At 43.3% G+C, this 19,007-nt stretch overlaps 1 protein-coding gene across 1 annotated transcript in view; it reads left to right on the top strand.

Moving 5' to 3' along the window:
• Positions 1–19,007, top strand: part of ARHGEF40 (Rho guanine nucleotide exchange factor 40) — a 159,606-nt gene that overhangs the window by 113,473 nt on the left and 27,126 nt on the right. The window contains exons 12-16 of the mRNA XM_082266862.1: positions 49–123; positions 3,245–3,453; positions 10,894–11,107; positions 11,304–11,390; positions 13,732–13,956. Of these exons, the coding sequence (XP_082122988.1) occupies positions 49–123; positions 3,245–3,453; positions 10,894–11,107; positions 11,304–11,390; positions 13,732–13,956 (810 nt within the window). The remainder of the gene's footprint in view (positions 1–48; positions 124–3,244; positions 3,454–10,893; positions 11,108–11,303; positions 11,391–13,731; positions 13,957–19,007) is intronic.

The raw sequence follows: 19,007 nt of genomic DNA, 5'->3' as shown, positions 1-19,007 counted from the left end.
GACTGATATTTCCATCTTCTTGTTTATGAACATTTAATATACTTGTAGGATTCTCAGAGTTTGCTTAATACCCTGAGACATGGAGACATGAAAATGGAAATAATTGGGGAGACAACAGAAGAGGTAACTTAAGTCCTACATTATAACTACTAAGCCTATTACTGCACGTTTACTCCGTTACAGACCTGCTTAAAATTAGCTTGTAAAATCAGTGGTGAACCTCTTTTTTGGCCGTACAGGGAAAACCAACTGGTTCAGCCATCCTTATTATCTGCACAAACTTACTTTCTCACCAATATGTTCAGCAAATGTAAATTGGCTCTGCAAGACTTGGCGCTTACACAGGATTGAGGACTCCCCACCTGTTCCCATGCGGCAGCGATGTAGACCTGTGCGGCCAAGGACCAGTAGTGGGGGGGGGGGGGTAAAGCTGGATATACACGCATAGTTTTTTCTCATTCAACCACAGTGATTATTGCTAGCAGCTACAGTATAGCTGCCCAATCAATGGATCGACTTGGGTATAATCAGTCTGCCCATACATGGATCAAACCTCGGCTGGTCCCTGCTGAACCGGCCGAGATTTACACCATCTATGGTCGGCTTTAGAACCAGCCGACTTTTGATATGTGTATACCCAGCTTTAGATACATATTTCCATGAAGCCAGAAGTAATGGCAATATTTTACCTCCCAGGAACCAAAATGAGTCTTGAGGAAATAAGGAAAGGCTTGTGCTGTTGGTGGACCCATCATTAAAACAAACCTGTTGTCATGCATAGACAAATCATATGTTTGCTTTAAGACACTGCACAGCCCCTTTTAGTGATTGTGCTTAGACCATGTCTATGTTATACATACTATATGTATTTATCATAACTGCATCACCATGCTAGCACAGCCAGAATCCATTTCATGTAAGCAGAGACCATGTGCATGTTATACATACTCTACGTATATATCATTAATGCATCACCATGATAACATAGACCAAACCAATTTCATGTAAGCAAAAGAAGTACCGTGTTACCAGATGTTCCGTGCGGTTTTTGTATATGATGCTCGATATGCCATTGTTTTGGGGGTGCCTAATCCTGGGGCCCATTATCCACTCTTAACTTTAATTACTCATCTGTAACTGATTCTGCTCCACTGCCAAAATAGACTTTGCTCAGCAAGGGATAAATAATCTGCTGTGCATTCCTCTTCTCTGATTGACAGCTGTAAGTCAGCAGCTTTGTGAGGTCACAAATGGCACTTTTCCACTACGAGTACCGGCTCGGCTCCACTCGGCACTGCTTGGCCCAGCTCGGCTCAGTTTGCTTTTTCACTGCGTGGTATGAGTTGTCACAATTCAGCACTGTATATGCTCTACTCGGCTCGGTTTGCTTTTCCACTGCGTGGTACGAGTCGGCACGTTTCAGCACTGTATAGGCTCTACTCGGCTCGGTTTGCTTTTCCACTGCGTGGTACGAGTCGGCACGTTTCAGCACTGTATAGGCTCTACTCGGCTCGGTTTGCTTTTCCACTGCGTGGTACGAGACGGCTTATTTCAGCACTGTATAGGCTCTACTCGGCTCGGTTTGCTTTTCCACTTCGTGGTACGAGCCGGCACATTTCAGCACTGTATAGGCTCTACTTGGCTCGGTTTGCTTTTCCACTGCGTGGTACGAGTCGGCACGTTTCAGCACTGTATAGGCTCTACCCGGCTCAGTTTGCTTTTCCACTGCGTGGTACGAGTCGGAACATTTCAGCACTGTATGGGCTCTACTCGGCTCGGTTTGCTTTTCCACTGCGTGGTACGAGTCGGCACGTTTCAGCACTGTATAGGCTCTACTCAGCTCGGTTTGCTTTTCCACTGCGTGGTACGAGTCGGAACATTTCAGCACTGTATGGGCTCTACTCGGCTTGGTTTGCTTTTCTACTGCATGGTACGAGTTGACACGTTTCAGCACTGTATAGGCTCTACTCGGCTCGGTTTACTTTTCCACTAAAGTAGTAATTGGGTGGGATTACAACGATTCTCTGACCAATCAGTGGCTAGTAGTGACAAACAATCAAGGCTGCATGCGAAGGATTGTGGGATATGGTATAGGTACGGCCCACTTGGAACCCCAACCGAGGTGGTACTGTTTAAGCGAGCCGTACCGAGCCGTACCATGTAGTGGAAAAGCGCCGCTGTACCAAACCGTTCAAACACGAACCATGCGGTACCATGCAGTGGAAAAGCGCCAAAGCGAGCCATACCGAGTCGTACCATGCAGTGGAAAAGCGCCAATAGTAATAAGCTTTGCATCTAACTAGATGACTTCACAGCCACTTCTGCTGAAGCATGGCAATGTAAAAAAGAACATAAAACAAATCATTTGCCCCAATCTGAAATGTCAGCCAAGGGTTCTACACCTAGCCTGAAAACTCTGACATCTAAAAAGATGATGGTTAGTAAGAAGACCCGAAATGCAAATAAAAAGTATTAAATTGTTCTTTGCTGTCCCTGTGCAGCATTGCCGTGTACTATGTGATAGCGTTAGCTACAAAGATATATAATGTAAAACCTCTGTATAATAGAAGCACCATTACATGAACTTCAATAAAAGAATCATTATTTGCAATAGCTATTCGTGTAACTTCTCTCCGCCAGCTTGAAAATGAGTTACTGTGTTTCAGAGTGGAAGGTGTATTACTTTTTACTTCATTCTTTCATTTTTAGATACATTTGCAGTTTCAGCATCCTGAAAACAGATAAGCTAGACAAGATAAATTCACTCCAAGGTTCATACAGTAAAGCTGACCATACACGTATAGAATTTTCAACTGAAACTGGTCGTTTTCGGAAAGTATGTTTGACATTGGTGCCATTAGTTGTTTCAACCTCACTATCGATTTCGACAGTAGGCCTCGCTAATGTCAATGGATCCAAAGCAAACATTTTTACAGTTTCAACCAAAGTGTATATGTGTATGTTATATTCTAAATGAAAGAAATCCGAAAAATTAAAAGTCTTGTATTACGCACGTCCTTGGAATATATACATATTATTTATGTTGTTATTGTTTTTGACCGATCATGTTCGATCATGGAAACAAATTAATTCTATCAGTTAGTGGACAAGTCGCTATCAAGTGACAGATAGTCGTTCGCACTGCAAATGGCCGAAATTCTATACGCTTATAGCCAGCTTAAGACCAATGATCTGCTTACAACTGTGTAATGATCTGCTTACAACTTTTGTTGTTTTTTTATAGACACAAACATCAGAGGAGTATCGTGTGCCATTCTTAGAACCAAATGGTCGCAAGTCAGAGGTTGGTGTCAGGATCCGTGGTCTAGAGGTCAGTAGTCGAGAGCTGGCGGACCGTACCTGCAGCCCTCCTCGTGGTCATGTTCTCAGTAGAGGTGATGGGAGAGGACCAGATGCCCCTTGGGGGGGTATTCCAAAACCAGAAGGAAAAAGGTGAGCTTGTACCTCACTAAAAATTAATGATAAAAATTCTAGGCCTGTACAGACCTTTCTATATTTTATGCATGTATTTTACTGGATTTATATAGCCGCAACAGTTAGTGCAGCACTATACAAATGGGAGGGAGACAGTACGATTACAATACAATTTAACTAAGGCGGGATCAGTGCTCTAATTGTTAGATGTGTGTATGTACATATATACATATATATATATAGTATATATATATATATATATATATATATATATATATATATATATATATATATATATATATATGCTATTTGTAGAGCATAAGGAAATCCAGTGTTCTGCTTAGTCATATCATGTCGTTTTTACACTTCCAATTCATATAAAAATTACCTTAAAGTGAAACTACACTGCATCTGAGCACTACAAACCAAAAACACTATTTAATTAATTTTTAATGTTCAAAGCAAACTTACCCATCAATCCATGTCTTCAAGAAATCACTTTGAAAAACACTTCCTAGCATTTCTAAACATATTGGGTAAGGGCAGACGATTCATCTAGCATTTGCTTCCTGGAATCAATCTGCCCTTAGCACAAGCATGCAGACAGGAGTGTGTGCTTAGCCGAGAAAACCCCTCCTCTCTCCTGAAGACTCCTGGGATGTATAACAGCATTTGACTAGGCCTGGAACTATAGAAATGTAAAAAAAAAAAGTGTAGAACAAGTAAATATGTACTTTTTTCCCATCTATTGACTAACCACTTACCGCAAAGTGACGTAGGACTACGTCGGCAAATTTTGCGGTAGTATACCGGGATGATGCCTCTAGCTAGAGGCACCATCCCGGTACCGTGGTTTACAGCCGACGGTCAGCTTTCCGTCGGTAACGACTGATTCGGCTCGGGAGCCGCTCGATCATTACCCGGGTGAGCGGGAGGGGACGTTCCCCCCGCCCCTCCCGCCGCCTTCCTGTGACTTTGCTCGGGGCTCCCATCCCACCGGGAGCCCCGAGCACCCAGCCGTCACGTCCGCTGGCTGGATGGAGTCCCGATCAAAGCCGGAAACGGCTTCGATCGGGTCTCTGATGACGTAACCCGGAGGCGGCGTCCATGATGTCACTTCCGGGTTACTGTGCTGCAAAAGGCGGCAAATTTAAAAAAACGGCTGTATGCAAAAACGCCGTTTTCGGCGTTTTGCATACATGGAAGTGTAGTGGAGGGGTCTAGGGTCTTTTAGACCCTCGATCCCTCCATGAAGAGTACCTGTCACTGCATATTGGTGTCACAAGGGATGTTTACATTGCTTGTGACAGCAATAAAAGTGATCAGATTTTTTATTTTTTTTTAAAACCTGTAATAAAGTTAAAAAAAAAAATAAAATAAATAGGAAAAAAAAATAAAAAATTTTAGCCGCCCCCATCACCGTTAGCTCTCGCACAAAAAAAATGTATACGGAAGCCGAGCCGCGAATGAAATCGCTGTTCAAACCACTCATTTGAGGTATCGCCGCGATCGCCAGAGCGTGAGCAGTAATTAAAAAAAAGACCTACACTCTAACTCTAAATTGGTAACCGTTAAAAAAATTTAAAGCGTCGCCTATTGAGATCTCTATTGACCGTAGTTTGTCGCCATCCCACGGGTGTGCGCAATTTTAAACCGTAACATGTTGGGTATCTATTTACTCGGCGTGACATGTTCCACAATATACAAAAAAATGGGCTAACTTTACTGTTTAGTATTTTTTAAATGCAGTGAAATGTGATTTTTCAAAATTTTCCAAAAAAATGGCGTTTTAAAGACCGCTGCGCAAATACCGACATTTTATTCTCCAGAGTCTTTGCTAAAAAAATATATATAATGTTTGGGGGTTCTAAGTAGTTTTCTAGGAAAAAATACTGGTTTTAAATTGTAAACAAAAAGTGTCCGAAATAGGGCTGGGGCTTAAGTGGCTAATGCTAGCAGCAGGATTAAAAATGGTCAATGTTGATTGAGAGCGTGAAGTCCGCTTTAAAATGAAAAATAAAATGCTACAATGCTTATTTAATATAATGCATTTAATTGTTGCTAGCATTTTTTTTTCTGCAGTGTTTTCATTTAATAATGCTGTTATACTACCTACTTTAATTGATGGTTAACTCAGTACAGTGCAGTGCTGCTTCTTTTCCACATTACTTTGTTGCTTGTTACAAGCTGGGCTTATAGCATCTAGCTCAATGTAAGATCAATGTTCAGATAAGTGTTTTTTAAATGAATAGAATATTTGTGCCACCTAACAGTTTATTATACCCCTCAATACAGCAGTCATTTTGTGCCAGTTATAACACACCACATCGTGATGTACTGTATTAGCAGTTCACAGCTGTAGGAGCTATGCGACACATCTAAAGTATGTGTTTCTGGACATCTAAAGATAAAATATTTATCTAGTGGATTCCACCCTGATAAGGAGCTGCATAGTCAATTTCTGTATTTAACCACATTCATCTGTTGAAGTTGAAATGCTTTCTCGGAATTTCACATGCGTTTCGCCCAAGTCTAGATTTTAGAAAGCTTCTTTGAAAACAGGTGAAGACATGTTGCTATGTTTCAGCTTGTGTGTTTAGAAAGATGTACATGTTACAGCTACTGCAGCCAAAATCCTTATTTATATAAGCCCCTTTCTATTAAGTCTTGATATGCCCATACATAATTCATAGCCCCTTTGGTATTCATCAAAAGGGTTAAGCCTCATGCACACTGGTCTTAAAAAACGCAGCTTTTACGTGTTTTTTTTTTTTTTCCAGCCTGTAAAAGCACCTCTATGCACACATAGACGTTTATTGGTGTATTAAGGTTCGTACACACTTGACGAAATATCCTCCGATTTTTCTCTCTCATGCTCAGCGTTCATTACTGTTTTTAGTTGACAGTGCATAATGTTCACAAAATTTTTTTTTTTTGGGACATTTGTAGCTAGACTTCCGGTTCGTCAGCAACTTCAGATCATGCGCGGTCTTTCATATCTGATTTTTCGCGGACGTACTGCGTACACATTAAATGAAAATTGGTCGTCTGGGGACGGACGATAAAAATTTTGTTGTCTGTTCCTCCGTTTTTTTTTCGTTGAAAATGTCAGCATCGGCTGCTGAAAGTTGTGTACAACTAGCTGAAAATCGTACGATTTTACCTCGGATGGGAATTTTCGGCAGATTTTCTACTAGTAGAGGAGTGTTTCCAGGCTAAAAAATAACCTATCATGATTGCATTCAGGAGAGGAGCTTTTAAGCAGAAAAAAATGCTTGATGCACCTAAATGCATGTACACGCTCCTAAACTCTGAGAACTTTTGAGCAGTAATGCGTTCCCATAGCCAGAATAAATTATTATTCTGGCCAAAGAAATCCATTAACACCTAAAGGCTTTACGTGCCTAAACACATGTGCAATGCGTGGCCTTAGGCACATTTTTTAAGCAGCTTTTCTCTTGCCAGGGGGTCTGGCATTCAGAAGAGATAAGCAAACACCTAGTGCTTTATAGTATCTGAGTAAAACTGACTGTTGTATTGTTGTACAGATTCCATTACCCTGACACATACCTTCCTGAATAGGAATAGTATTTGGTACCCCACCAAACAATGTCATGCCAACACAAATTGTAACAACAATGAGCTTACTGCTACTGTCCTTTAAAAACTGAACTCCAGGCAAATGGAAAATACACAAATCAATGGGGCTTTGTATTTATTATTGCACCCTTTAATTAATAAGAGCAAGAGCAGTGTAAAGACCTGTGATCCCCTGTACAGAAAAGCCTAGACTGAGGAAGCAGCACATGCGCAGCTGTTCTTCAATAATAACAAGGCACCTGTTTATAGGAGAAAAGAGAAGATTGGCAGAGATAAGTTTATCATCTGTCTACTGCTTCTACTTTACTGGTCCAGTTAAAGGCTGAGAGAAAGTTAAGACCTGTGTTAGGCAGGCCATACATTGTTAGGCATCCCATACATGATGCAGATTTCTTGGTTGCAGGAAAGAAATCTGCACAATTCCCCCATCAACACAGATCACGCTGACCGGGGAATCAGTAAATCAATGTCGGCTATCCACTGGGAGAAGTGGACTATGGCAGCGGCTCACAATAATTGCAGGAGAGTCCAGCAGGCTGGTTTTACTCAAGTTGATTGATTGATCAACTTGGTACATTCAGCCTGCCCATTAACGGTTCAAATATAGTTTGTTTCAATTTGAACCATGTATGGCCGGCTTTAGGGTGACCATACATGGATCGAAATTCGGCTGGTTCAGCTGGGAGCAGCAGAATTTAGATTCCTGTATGGGCAGGGTGGTTGTACAGAAGTCGATCTACCAGTTGATTTCTGTACAACCAGCCTGTTTGTTTTTCCCCAAACAATCAGGGCTGCAGGCTATAGCCAGCTGCACTGATCAGTGTATTTTGACAGCTGGGAAGTCTCCAACCTGTCAGAATGCAATCATTTCTTTGAAGTGATTGCCCCATCCACATCGAGTGTCTGGATGGGAAAATTGGATAATTCTTGTTTTAATTAAAACCACTGGTTAAATGAAAAAAAAAAAAGATTAATGTATGGCCTGCCTCATTCAACTGCAACATAGGAAAATTGTTTTGCCGTACCAGACAGGGTTATGCTATCTGGCAGAACTGTGTAAATCTCTGGACTGGATAGACAGAAATACAAATCATTTGGCTGGTAAAGCAGCCCCCGTGTAGCTGTTTGCCTGGATTTTAACAGGAGCCTTTGTTTTTTTTTTTTTACTTTTTGATTAGCGTGGAGCTGCGTGAAGGGAGCCTATACAAAAGAATAGGGACTTGATGGCTGTATGGGCTCACCTACGTAGCACAGTCTGACAGGTACGTAGGGGCTGTGTACCTGTCCCTGCCTTTCTGTCAGACTGAGATGTACAGGTGAGTCCATACAGCCACTACATCTTCATATACCTATATAGACTGCATGCAAGCAGGCACACAGCCACACAAAGACCACTACACTTGGCACTCTGTCACTGCTGCAGGGTTACCATCACTCCCCCACACCATTTCAATGCCAGGAATTCTTTTAAAATATGAAGAAATCCCTCTCTAACATCTACAGTATATGTTGCAATTTTATAAGGGGAATTCCAAGTCCCCCTACATACAGAATTGTATTATAAATCCAACCTGTGTTCAGAACATTGCTCAGGAAGGCTAAATCAGAAAATAGCTGACAGTCCTCTCAGAATTGTATGCCAGTGGTAAAAGTAAAACAGGTAGGATCAAGCCTGGCAAAAAAAATTATTATTTACAACTGGGAAAAAGTTCAGTATTTAGAGATAATACTTAAGTGTCTGTTCATGCTTTAAAATAAGCTTCACAAAGGATTTCACCCAGGATTTCATGTTTTTACAATTAAATCAACTTAGATAATTGTATGAATTTTGGGTGAAATTTCTGCAAATAAATAGACCCTTAGGCTACATTCACATCTAGGCGTTGCTATTTTATTGGCGTTTTTCAGGCGTTTTCCAGGCCTTTTGATAAGCGTTTTTACAAGCGTTTTACAGGTAAAACGCTCTATATCGCCTTTCCAGCGTTTGCATTAAGTCTATGCGGCAAAAATGCCTGTAATCTGCCCAAAAAGAAGCTCATGTACTTTTTGGAGCGTCTGGCGTTTTGCTCAAGGCGTCGGAACACTCAGATGTGAACAGGGGCCATTGAAATGAATAGGATTTGTCTTGTTGGCCATTTTTGAGCTGATCCTAGAGCAGAAAAACTCCCCAAAATGCCTACATGTGAACGTAGCCTTAGAGGAGATCATCCGTAGAGGCATAAATTAAGCCACAATAGGTGATATTTACTAAAACTGGTGCAAACAGAGTCTGCTGCAGATGTGCATAGCAACCGATCAGCTTCCAGGTTTTATTGCCAAAGCCTAATTAAACCAGCTGAAGTTAGAAGCTAATTGGTTTCTATGCACAGCTGACACAGATTCTGTTTGCACCAGTTGTAGTAAATCTCCCCTTTTGCCTAGATTCACACTGAGGCTGGTTTAAAATGTAAAAAGTACAGCTGAACTTGCACGATTTCAAACCGGCATTTCAGACCGGCTCTGGGGGCGATTTCAATAGACATCTGTGCAGGAACCTACAGAATCTAGAGAAATGCAGACTTTGTGGTGCCGCACCGATTCGAACCGGCAAATGGCTGTGAATTGATATGCGATTTGACATGTCAAATCGCATGTCAATATGGATCAATGTGAACGTGGGCTTAGTGTCAATGATTCGGCAAGGGCAATATAAACCTGTCATGTCAGCCTGTTTTGGATCAGATTGGACACTGTACAGCTGATTACATGTGTATGAATAGACTAGATGACTACTAGGCCCAAGTCCCGAAAACCAAATGAGAACCAGAGACATACAGGTGAATACTATATAAGTATGTCTCATTTGGAAACATAGTGTAGAATTGCTTACCAGCATGACTTTCAGTTTTACTTTATAAATGTCTTTTATAATGTAAGATGCACCTGTCCTTACCATGGACTACAGTCAACCTATTTAACTGACTAGGTGCTGATGGGCTGAACCCCAATTTACAAATTGGGGTGTAGCAGAACTGTGTCCATGGACAAAATGTTTTATAAATAAATCGAAGAGCAAGAAGTCATCAGCACTCCAAAGATGCATTTCTACAATTTATTGTGACTATATAATTTTACAATGGTCAATGCCAACATTTCAGGGCCTCGCAGGGCCTCAGTTACTGAGTCACTTTGAGGAAGGGGACCCTGTGAGCTCTCAAAATGCTGGCAGATGACCATTTTGACATGACATATTTACATTACATCGTGGAAATGCATCTTTCAGAGTGCAGGTTACTCTTATTCTTCTTACTTTAGTTATACACACTGGCATAGCAATGGGGGTGCGGACTGCACCCAGGTGACATGCGACAGAGGGGTGACACCATCAAGCAGGAAGGGCACGGACCCTGCATAGAGCACTGTGGAAGGCTGGACAGAAAAGAGCCTGATGGTGGTGAGTGGTTGGTTGTTGGGTGACCCCATGTTTTACTTACTGCACAGGGTGACACTATCCGTGATGGCCATTAAAAGCACACTTTCTAGTTATATTTGATCCAAGTACTGTTAGGACCATACAGCTCCATCTGTGACATTTGTAAATAGAATATTTGTGGAACCACAGGCCATAGGGGTAGGTTTTCCAACACATCATACTCAGAGGAAATTGATATATGCCAAATATGTGTGTAATATATCCTGGATCTGTCATATCACATTGTCAGATGGGGATAATGTATCATACATGTGTATGTCTGTACGTACCAAGTGGCATTGATGAATTATATAGTCCTGTAGAACATTTTTAATCTGTATTTATATGTGTATATGCGTGTGCTTTTGTTGCCACATAGTTTGACATATTATTTGTCTTCATTCCAGGTCTCCACAACGCCTGCTATTGGACCTCCTTTGCTCTGAGCGGAGTTACGTGCAGTCTTTGCGCCGGTCTCTGGAGGTCAGAGGGTCATGTCCGGCAGGCCTGGCACTAAGAGGCAGCTTGGAGCAGCTCCTCAACTTCCATACTCACTTCCTGAGAGACCTCCAGAACTGTGTGTCTCACCCCTTCACTGTATCATACTGCTTCCTACAACATGTGAGTCTGTTCTCCTAATGTATCTGCCTCACAGCTGTGCTCCCACATTGCAAAATTTGTCTGCAGTAATACTGATGTGATAACAGTCATCTGATTAATGTAGCAAAAACAACACATTTTACCACTTGTGCTAGTGTGAATATATCTTTTTTTTTACCGGCGGTGAAAGCCACATCTGTTGTCTCATGTATTTCAGGCTGACCAGTTACGCCTATACTCCCTGTATGTGAAGAACAGACAGAAGGTTGAGCTGTTTCTTCCATCCCCCAGTGGCAGTTTAAAGGTGAGTCATGGGGAAACTTTGTGAGAGGTCAGGATTAAGACTCTTTTGTGGCTTTTCTGTATTTGCTGGAAGTGAATTGATGTCTTTGTTTAAAGGAATAGCCCTGAGCTTTATTTATCCAGAACATATAAATGGATAAGTAAAACTAAGAATCAACACTTTAAATATCTAATACTGACCACATTTCAGAAAATTGGTTTGCTGCTGGGGGCGACACTCTGTGGGAATCGAGGATTGAAAAGAATCTGGGGGTCCTAGTAGATGACAGACTCAGAAATAGCATGCAATGCCAAGCTGCAGCAAGCAAGGTCAGCAGACTATTAGCTTGCCTTAAAAAGGGAATTTACTCAAGAGATAAGACGATAATTCTTCCACTTTACAAAACTCTGATCTGGCCACATCTTAAAGTGGTTCTAAAGGTAGAACATCTATACCTTAATGCATTCTATGCATTAGGTAAAAAATCCTATGAGTACAGCTCCCCTAACCCCCCCCCAGCCTCCCCTTATATTCACATGAGCCCTATCTCGATCCAGCGATGTGCATGGGAGCAGCGGCTCTTCCAGGTCTCTCTCTTCTCCTTGGCTCAGGAGGCTGGAGGACCTCAGTTATGAGGTAACTAAAAACATTAAACATTCTCCCTGGAGAAGAGTTGCTTAAGAGGGGTTATTATCACAATATACAAATCCTTGAATGGTGACTCCAGCATTGGGAGAAAACTATGTAACCTAAGGTCTCTAAAAAAAAAAAAAAAAGACACGTCCACATAATTAGATGTACGAGAAGCAGTTCTGTCTCAAACTTGGTAATGGGTTCTTTACTGTTAAAGCTGTAAGGATGTGAAACTCCCTTTTACAGTTGGTGGTATTAGTGGAGAGTGTAGATAAATAAGAAAAAACTTTTAGATGTGTTTCTTAGCAAGGGCAATGTACAAGGATATAGAAAACTGTGGACACACACACACATAGAGTATGTTATATATGTGTCAGAGGAGTTGTTATTAGAACAGTAGCACACTCAGGTTGAACTGGATTGATTGGTGTCTTTATTTAACCTTATCAACCATATACTTTTGTATGCACTTACGTCATGTATTTTCTTTTAGCAAGATTAGGTCTCCTATTCTTTTTAATTCTTATGATTCTAAGAAAATCCTTAGCACCAGATTATATGGACAAAATAAGAGTAACTGCTCTCAAAAACCAAAAGTTTATTTACATATATTTATAGGGACATAGATAGTAGTTAAAAACAAATTAAAATCAGAGTCCAAGAAATTTTGCATATGTAAAAGCAAAGCATAATGTTATGACACCTCTTATCTCACCCAGTTTTACACACTATGTTATTATCATGTACAAACATCCTAAAACATTATACAAACATAAATGCACTGCTTGAACATAACAGTAATACTGTGTCTGGGCAAGATCAGGTGTCAATGCGTTTCACACTAAAGCTTCCTCAGGAGATACCAAGGTAACACAACTTTGGACTTTTACATCTGGTCTGGTCAAATGAATGCAATTCCAGAAGAGAAGCACAAAGGTGATAGACATCCAGAAACTAATGGCACCTCCAAATGGATAAGAGGAGAAGGAGGGCATCAAAGGGACCAAAGATACCTATTTACATATATAGACCATCATCAGCATGTAGGGCCCATTTGAAAAGCGAGGACACCACACGAGGCAGTCACCATACAAATTAGTCTGGATGCATATCCTGGGACTGGATCAGCATCTGTAAGGGATCTGTTTTTAGAAAATAAATATTTAGGTTTCATACCTAAAGTGCTAACTAGGCCGGGATTTGTCCAAAGTCTACACAGGCCACAGTGGAAAGAAACATCTTTAGCATGCTGAGTAACTTTCATGATCATAAATACTTTGCAAAAAAAAGCCGAAGCCTTGGCTCATACATGGAGAATATGCATTTTGTTGTTCTTTTGAGGTACTGCATGTGCCATCACATATTGCTTTTCAGCTTTTTATACAAATGTAGGCCCCTTGATTTTCCACTCTCTACACACCACAAAACATTGATGGAAATAGTGCACACTGTGCCTATATTTTACGGTATATAAAAAATGTATCCCAGGACATTGTGGAGATGGCAGTATCCTAGAGTATGTTATATATGTGCCAGAGGAGTTGTCATTAAAACAGTAGCAGTATGCTTTTGGTTAGGCCATAAGCACAGCACTAAAATAAGTAATTGTACAAGACCTCATTAGGTTTGATAATGAAAATGAATACACATATAAAAAATGGGATATTTTACCCTTAGAGGAAAGAAAAATGAAAATATATTGTTTGCAATATTTCTATTTCTTCAAAAGGGTAAGAAAAGGGACCAGAAGGAAGAGGATGACTCATGGGGTATTCTTCATAGGCCATTGGAGCATTTGGACCTTTACCAGCGCTTTCTGGCAGACATGATGCTTGAATGTGACCAGGACAGTGAACAGGAGCGACAGTCTCTTCATGCTGCCCGAGAACTTGTGGGCTCTCTTGCGCATCATGGGAAAAACCTGCTTGCTGCTGAAGCCATCAGGGGATTTGAGGTAAGGCTCTAGCTGAAGGCAGGGTTGCCTACACAAAGTGTGCTTTTTAAAGACAACTACATAGAGAATTAAACACAAGTAACCTTTCTTACATCATAACATTAGAATGCTTAAAATACTCTACACTACGCCAGTGATTATGTGTTAGCATAAAGTGGATTATCCAATATACTGTGTGCTATATGTCCTTTTTCCTAAATCTAGCATTTACAAACAACAGTGGTAGTAGCCAAGGACTTTTAGAAGAACATATGGATACAAGGAAAACACTGCGTAAATATAAAAAACAGAAATTTTATTATAACATTCAATAAAAGCCAAAACCCAAACCAAACAATAAAATACTGAATATAGGGTTCAAGTATATGTTTAGATTTAATACACTACACCTGTAGATGAGGCCCATTTCAATAGATCTTCTTCAGCAGTACATGTGAACGATCAGCATGATGAAACCCATAGTTCGCATTGTAATAAAACAATAGATTCACTGGAATTCTACAGGTGTGTGTCGTCTCTCTCCCGTGTGTGGGGGGTAGGAGGTTCTCATAAGGTGAGGTGTATACAAAGGGTGTTAGAAAGCCCTCAATGGTCATCCATAACCCAGTTAGATTAGACACATCAATTAGAGCATAAAGGCACACCGTCATCTATGTTTCAAGCAGAGCAAAAAGGGCTGGTGGCTTATCCACATCCTATTGTCAAACCATTCGGTGGGGTTTATTTACTAAAACAAGAGAGTGCAAAATCCGGTGCAACTCTGCATTAAAACCAATCGGCTTCCATGTTTTATTGCCAAAGCCTAAATGAACAAGATGAAGTTAGAAGCTGATTGGCTACCGTGCACAGCTGCACCAGATTCTGACTGCACCAGTTTTAGTAAATCTACCCCAGGGTGTCTGGAAGATGGGCAACCAAAAATTAGCAGAAGTCAGATGGGTAGAATAATTGATGGACACAGCGACATATCTTCATTAGTCGGATGGGTTATGCTGCGCTTCCTAGGAGTAGGACACTAGGCGGAAAAGGGTTAACAAATTTAACAGAGCTTTAACTACGCCCATGGGGCAGTCCCAGGTGGTATATTCCCACTTCCTGCTTCTAGGATTCAGTTTTTTTCTGCCTAGTCAGGAGTAAGGACCTAGCTCCCTGCTGGGATCTCTGGTCCTGGCATTTTTTCTCATTTTTTTCACTTTTGTTATTTTTCTATATGTTTGTTCCTGTGAGAACTACAATCAACTGCTGGACTGGGCTGGGCAATGCACTGGATATTCTAGATCCTGACGGTCACCCCAGTCTGGCCAGCGAGCGTGTACAGACCTCAGCTCGGCTGCGACATGATCCCACTGGAGGGACTGGCTTGCGAGTGGGACATCTCACACGGACGCACACGACCTGGTCACAGCCGGAGTCGCAACGTTCCACGGGCCCGCAGCACCCTTGCTCCAAGATGAGGAGGTGACCTGCATGGAGTGAATCCCACGGAGTCTCCGATAGTATGGTGAGTAACCCCCTTTTCTCCCTCCGGAAGTTAAGGGTTAATGCGGGTCCTCCCGGGGTCAGTGGTCTTGGCCTTCCCCTATATTCTACCTATCCTCACAAGGGGTTCCCCCCCACATCTCCCCCCTCACCTCTCCCCCCCCCCCCATCTCCTGGGCGTCCAGGGGAGGTTTAATTGGATGCAGTGCGGTGGGTGGCAAACGGCTAGCCACCTTGTACCTCTGTGGGTCGAAAGTGTGGTGACTGTGGAAAGTGCTTTATGTATTCTTCTGACACTGCTTTAGTGCCCGCAGGCACCACCATTTTCTAACATTTGCAGCTGTTCGGTGGCCATTTTCCGGGAGACCAACGGTGGACCAGGCCATTTTTTGGAACCGCATTGTGTAATAGGCGGCGGGCGGCCTCCGGTGGCAACACGGATGCTCTTCTGCTCAGAGCAGCGTGCTGCAAGAGATTAGCGCCTCTTCTCCTCGCTCCTTGTGCTGCGGAGTCACGGTGTGGAGGTGAGTCCTAGGGCGGTATCTCCATACCTAGTCTTACTGTTTGCAGTGTTCTGGGACCTGTAGTCCCACAGTCATCAGCGTTTTTATTTTTCCAGCTACTATTAAAACTTTGACTGTGTTCCCATTGCGGCACCAGGGTGTCATGGAGCCCGCCGAACATATCTCACCACCAGACCCACTCTCAGAGGGGGGGATCCTCGGGGTCCCAGTCTGCTTTGGCTGCCCTGACGGCAGTCCTACAATCTTTAGTGTCAAAAGCGGACATGGTTTTACAAAAAAAAAACCTGCCAAAAATCGCCCGCTGTCCTCTCCTGTTTCCTCTGCCTCCTCAAAATCTGAGGCTGATATGGTCGCCGCGGACGTAAGTCACCCCATGGGGTCCACGTCCACGCACTTCGAGCGCTCTGACAGTGAGGATTGTGACAGAACCCACTGTCACTGTGTGTTTTGGAGGGAACTGTGCGCAAGCCTCCTACCGACAGATTATGGGCCAGAAGATACTGGAGACCTGGAGACATTGCCTTTTATTTCATTTTATGTTCCCTTTATTCATCTTCTGAACAGCTGAAGATGGCATGACTCAGGGCATTGACCTAATGTAATGCTATAGCCCTTCTCCCCCTACCCCCCCCCCCCTCCTGTTTCTGTGTCTAATTGTGTGGATTCATGACATAGACAATGGTCTGGGCTGGAGACATCTCTCCGTAGGGGGTGTGTATTAAGACTGCCTGTTTCAATGTACAAATGTTCCGTTCCCATTGGCTGGTCCTTGTCCCCTTCCCCCCCTGTGGCAAGTCTAAGGGGAGTTTCCCTAACTGTGTGTAAAACTGTATGTCTTGGAATTTAATAAACAGTTTAAGCTCTGCATGGTTAACCCTCAACACCTGTGTGGATTGTCTCGTGATTGAGGGGTTACGGGCTGGGTATGGCTTCTCCGCAGGCTGTGGGTGCGTTTGGAGGACAGGAGACACAGGTCCGGCGGATGTGCCCACCTGGGGTACTAAGATCCATTACAGATTCCTCTTCCTTCACCTCGGCGCATGAAAAAGCGCTGGTAGAGGCACTGATTGTGTTGGTGCGGAAACTTTAAAAATGGAGGATGCAGTGGATGCTGCGTTGGCCACGCCGTTGCAGTTTGGCGCCCGCAGGCCATCTAGAGTGATTAAAGTGTTTCCTTTCCCTGCCTATTTAGACAAGATTGTCGCTAGTTAGTGGGGTTCCCCGAAACGCATGGCTGGGATACCTAAGCGTTTCACTAGGAGATATCCCTTTTGAAGATTTCCTGGTGATGAACTCCCAGTTTTCTAGATTGAATAAAGTCACATTACTGCCTGTGGAGGATGCTCTGTCCTTTAAGGACCCTGCAGATAGGAAAGTTGAATCATTGGTGCTCCATCTTTTTACCGTGGCCGGCTCAATTCGGAGACCGGTGTTTGCCATTGCCTTGGTCTCCCAGACCTTGACGGAGTGGGCAAAGCTGTTATCCCAAGATTTGAAGGGGGTTATCACCCTCAGGAAATGGTGGATTCAGGGATTGCAATATATTTGCGATGCCTCCCTGGATGCAGCCCCATTAGCCTGCAGGGCATCGGTGACGGCAGTGACTTTGCGCCGCATGATCTGGTTGAAATGCTGGTCTGCTGACCAGGCATTCAAAAAGGTTCTGATGGATCTTCCCTTTGTGGGTGACCGTCTGTTTTGAGCCTCCATGAAGGAGATCATTAAGGGTCTCACGGGAGGCAAGAGTACTTTGCTTTCATAGGTCTCGCCGCAAACGTGGTCCGATCCTTTCGGCTCACAAGCGGCTCTTTCGCCCCACGGGTCGCAGGACAAAGGGTCCAAACTCTCTCAACCTTTCTCGGGGGGTTTCAAGAGACCCTGGGGTGGTAAGCCCAAGGCGGGTCCCTCCAGTCTTGCGGATAAGCCCTCCTCCACCTGAAGGGACTCTGTCACCCATTCTAGGTGGGGGGATGTCTTTGTTTCTTTCCGGATCCATGGATCTCGTTCATCCAAGACAAATGAGTTGATTTGGTCTGGTTACAGGATCGAGTTTCAGTCCTTGCCCCCCGCCAAGGTTCCTGTTCCGGAGTCGGAAAGCTTTCAGGGGTTTTATTCCAACCTGTTTACGGTTCCCAGGAAGGAAGGGACGGTTCGTCCTATCCTGGATCTTAAGGTCCTAAACCATCTTGTGCAGGTTCAAAAATTTAGAATGGAATCCATTCGCTCAGTCGTGGCTTCTCTTCATCAGGAAAACTTACTAGCCTCCATCAATATCAAGGATGCTTACCTTCATATTCCGATTTACATCGGACATCAACGTTTTCTGCGATTTGCCATGGGCGAGGAGCACTATCAATTCATGGCGTTACCCTTTGGTCTCGCCTCCACTCCTCGGGTGTTCACAAAAGTGTAGACCCCGGGGGTTAGCCTTACTTAGACAACGGAAGATTTCCATTCTGGGGTACCTGGACGATCTTCTTCTGAGAGTGAAATCGTCATCGGTCCTGAAGGAGGATCTGGACATCACAGTGAGAACTCTGCAGGAGTTCGGCTGGACTCTGCATTTTCAAAAGCCAGCCTTGACTCCATCCAACAAGTTGGACTTTCTGGGGCTCACTTGGATTCAGCATCAGCCCGGGGGTGTTTCTCCCGGAAACAAAACTATTGCAATTGCAGCGGGTGATTCGCCTCCTGTTATCCAATCGTCGGTTGTCTCTGAGGAACTGCAAGCAGGTGCTGGGTCTGCAGGTTTTGACCTTAGAGGCCGTCCTCTTCGCTCAGTTCCATACCAGACTTCTGCAAAAGGAGATTCTAACAAAATGGGACAAGCATCCACAGTTGCTGGACAATTTGATCCTGTTGAGTCGGGTGGCGAGAGGGTCTCTGCTTTGGTGGCTCCGTCTGCCTGGAGGGGGGTGCTGGGCATGGATTCAGCCCAGGGGTTTTGGTCCTCGGAGGAGTCCAGTCTGCCGATCAACATCCTGGAAATTCAGACTTTGCCTGTTCCGGTGGACAGATTGTCTGCGGGGGTGTCCGGTGAGGATTCAA

This window comes from Pelophylax lessonae, assembly GCF_965119305.1.
Source record: "Pelophylax lessonae genome assembly, chromosome: 1".
In the NCBI taxonomy this organism is placed as follows: domain Eukaryota; kingdom Metazoa; phylum Chordata; class Amphibia; order Anura; family Ranidae; genus Pelophylax; species Pelophylax lessonae.
This window is presented reverse-complemented; position numbering and strand designations above follow the sequence as displayed.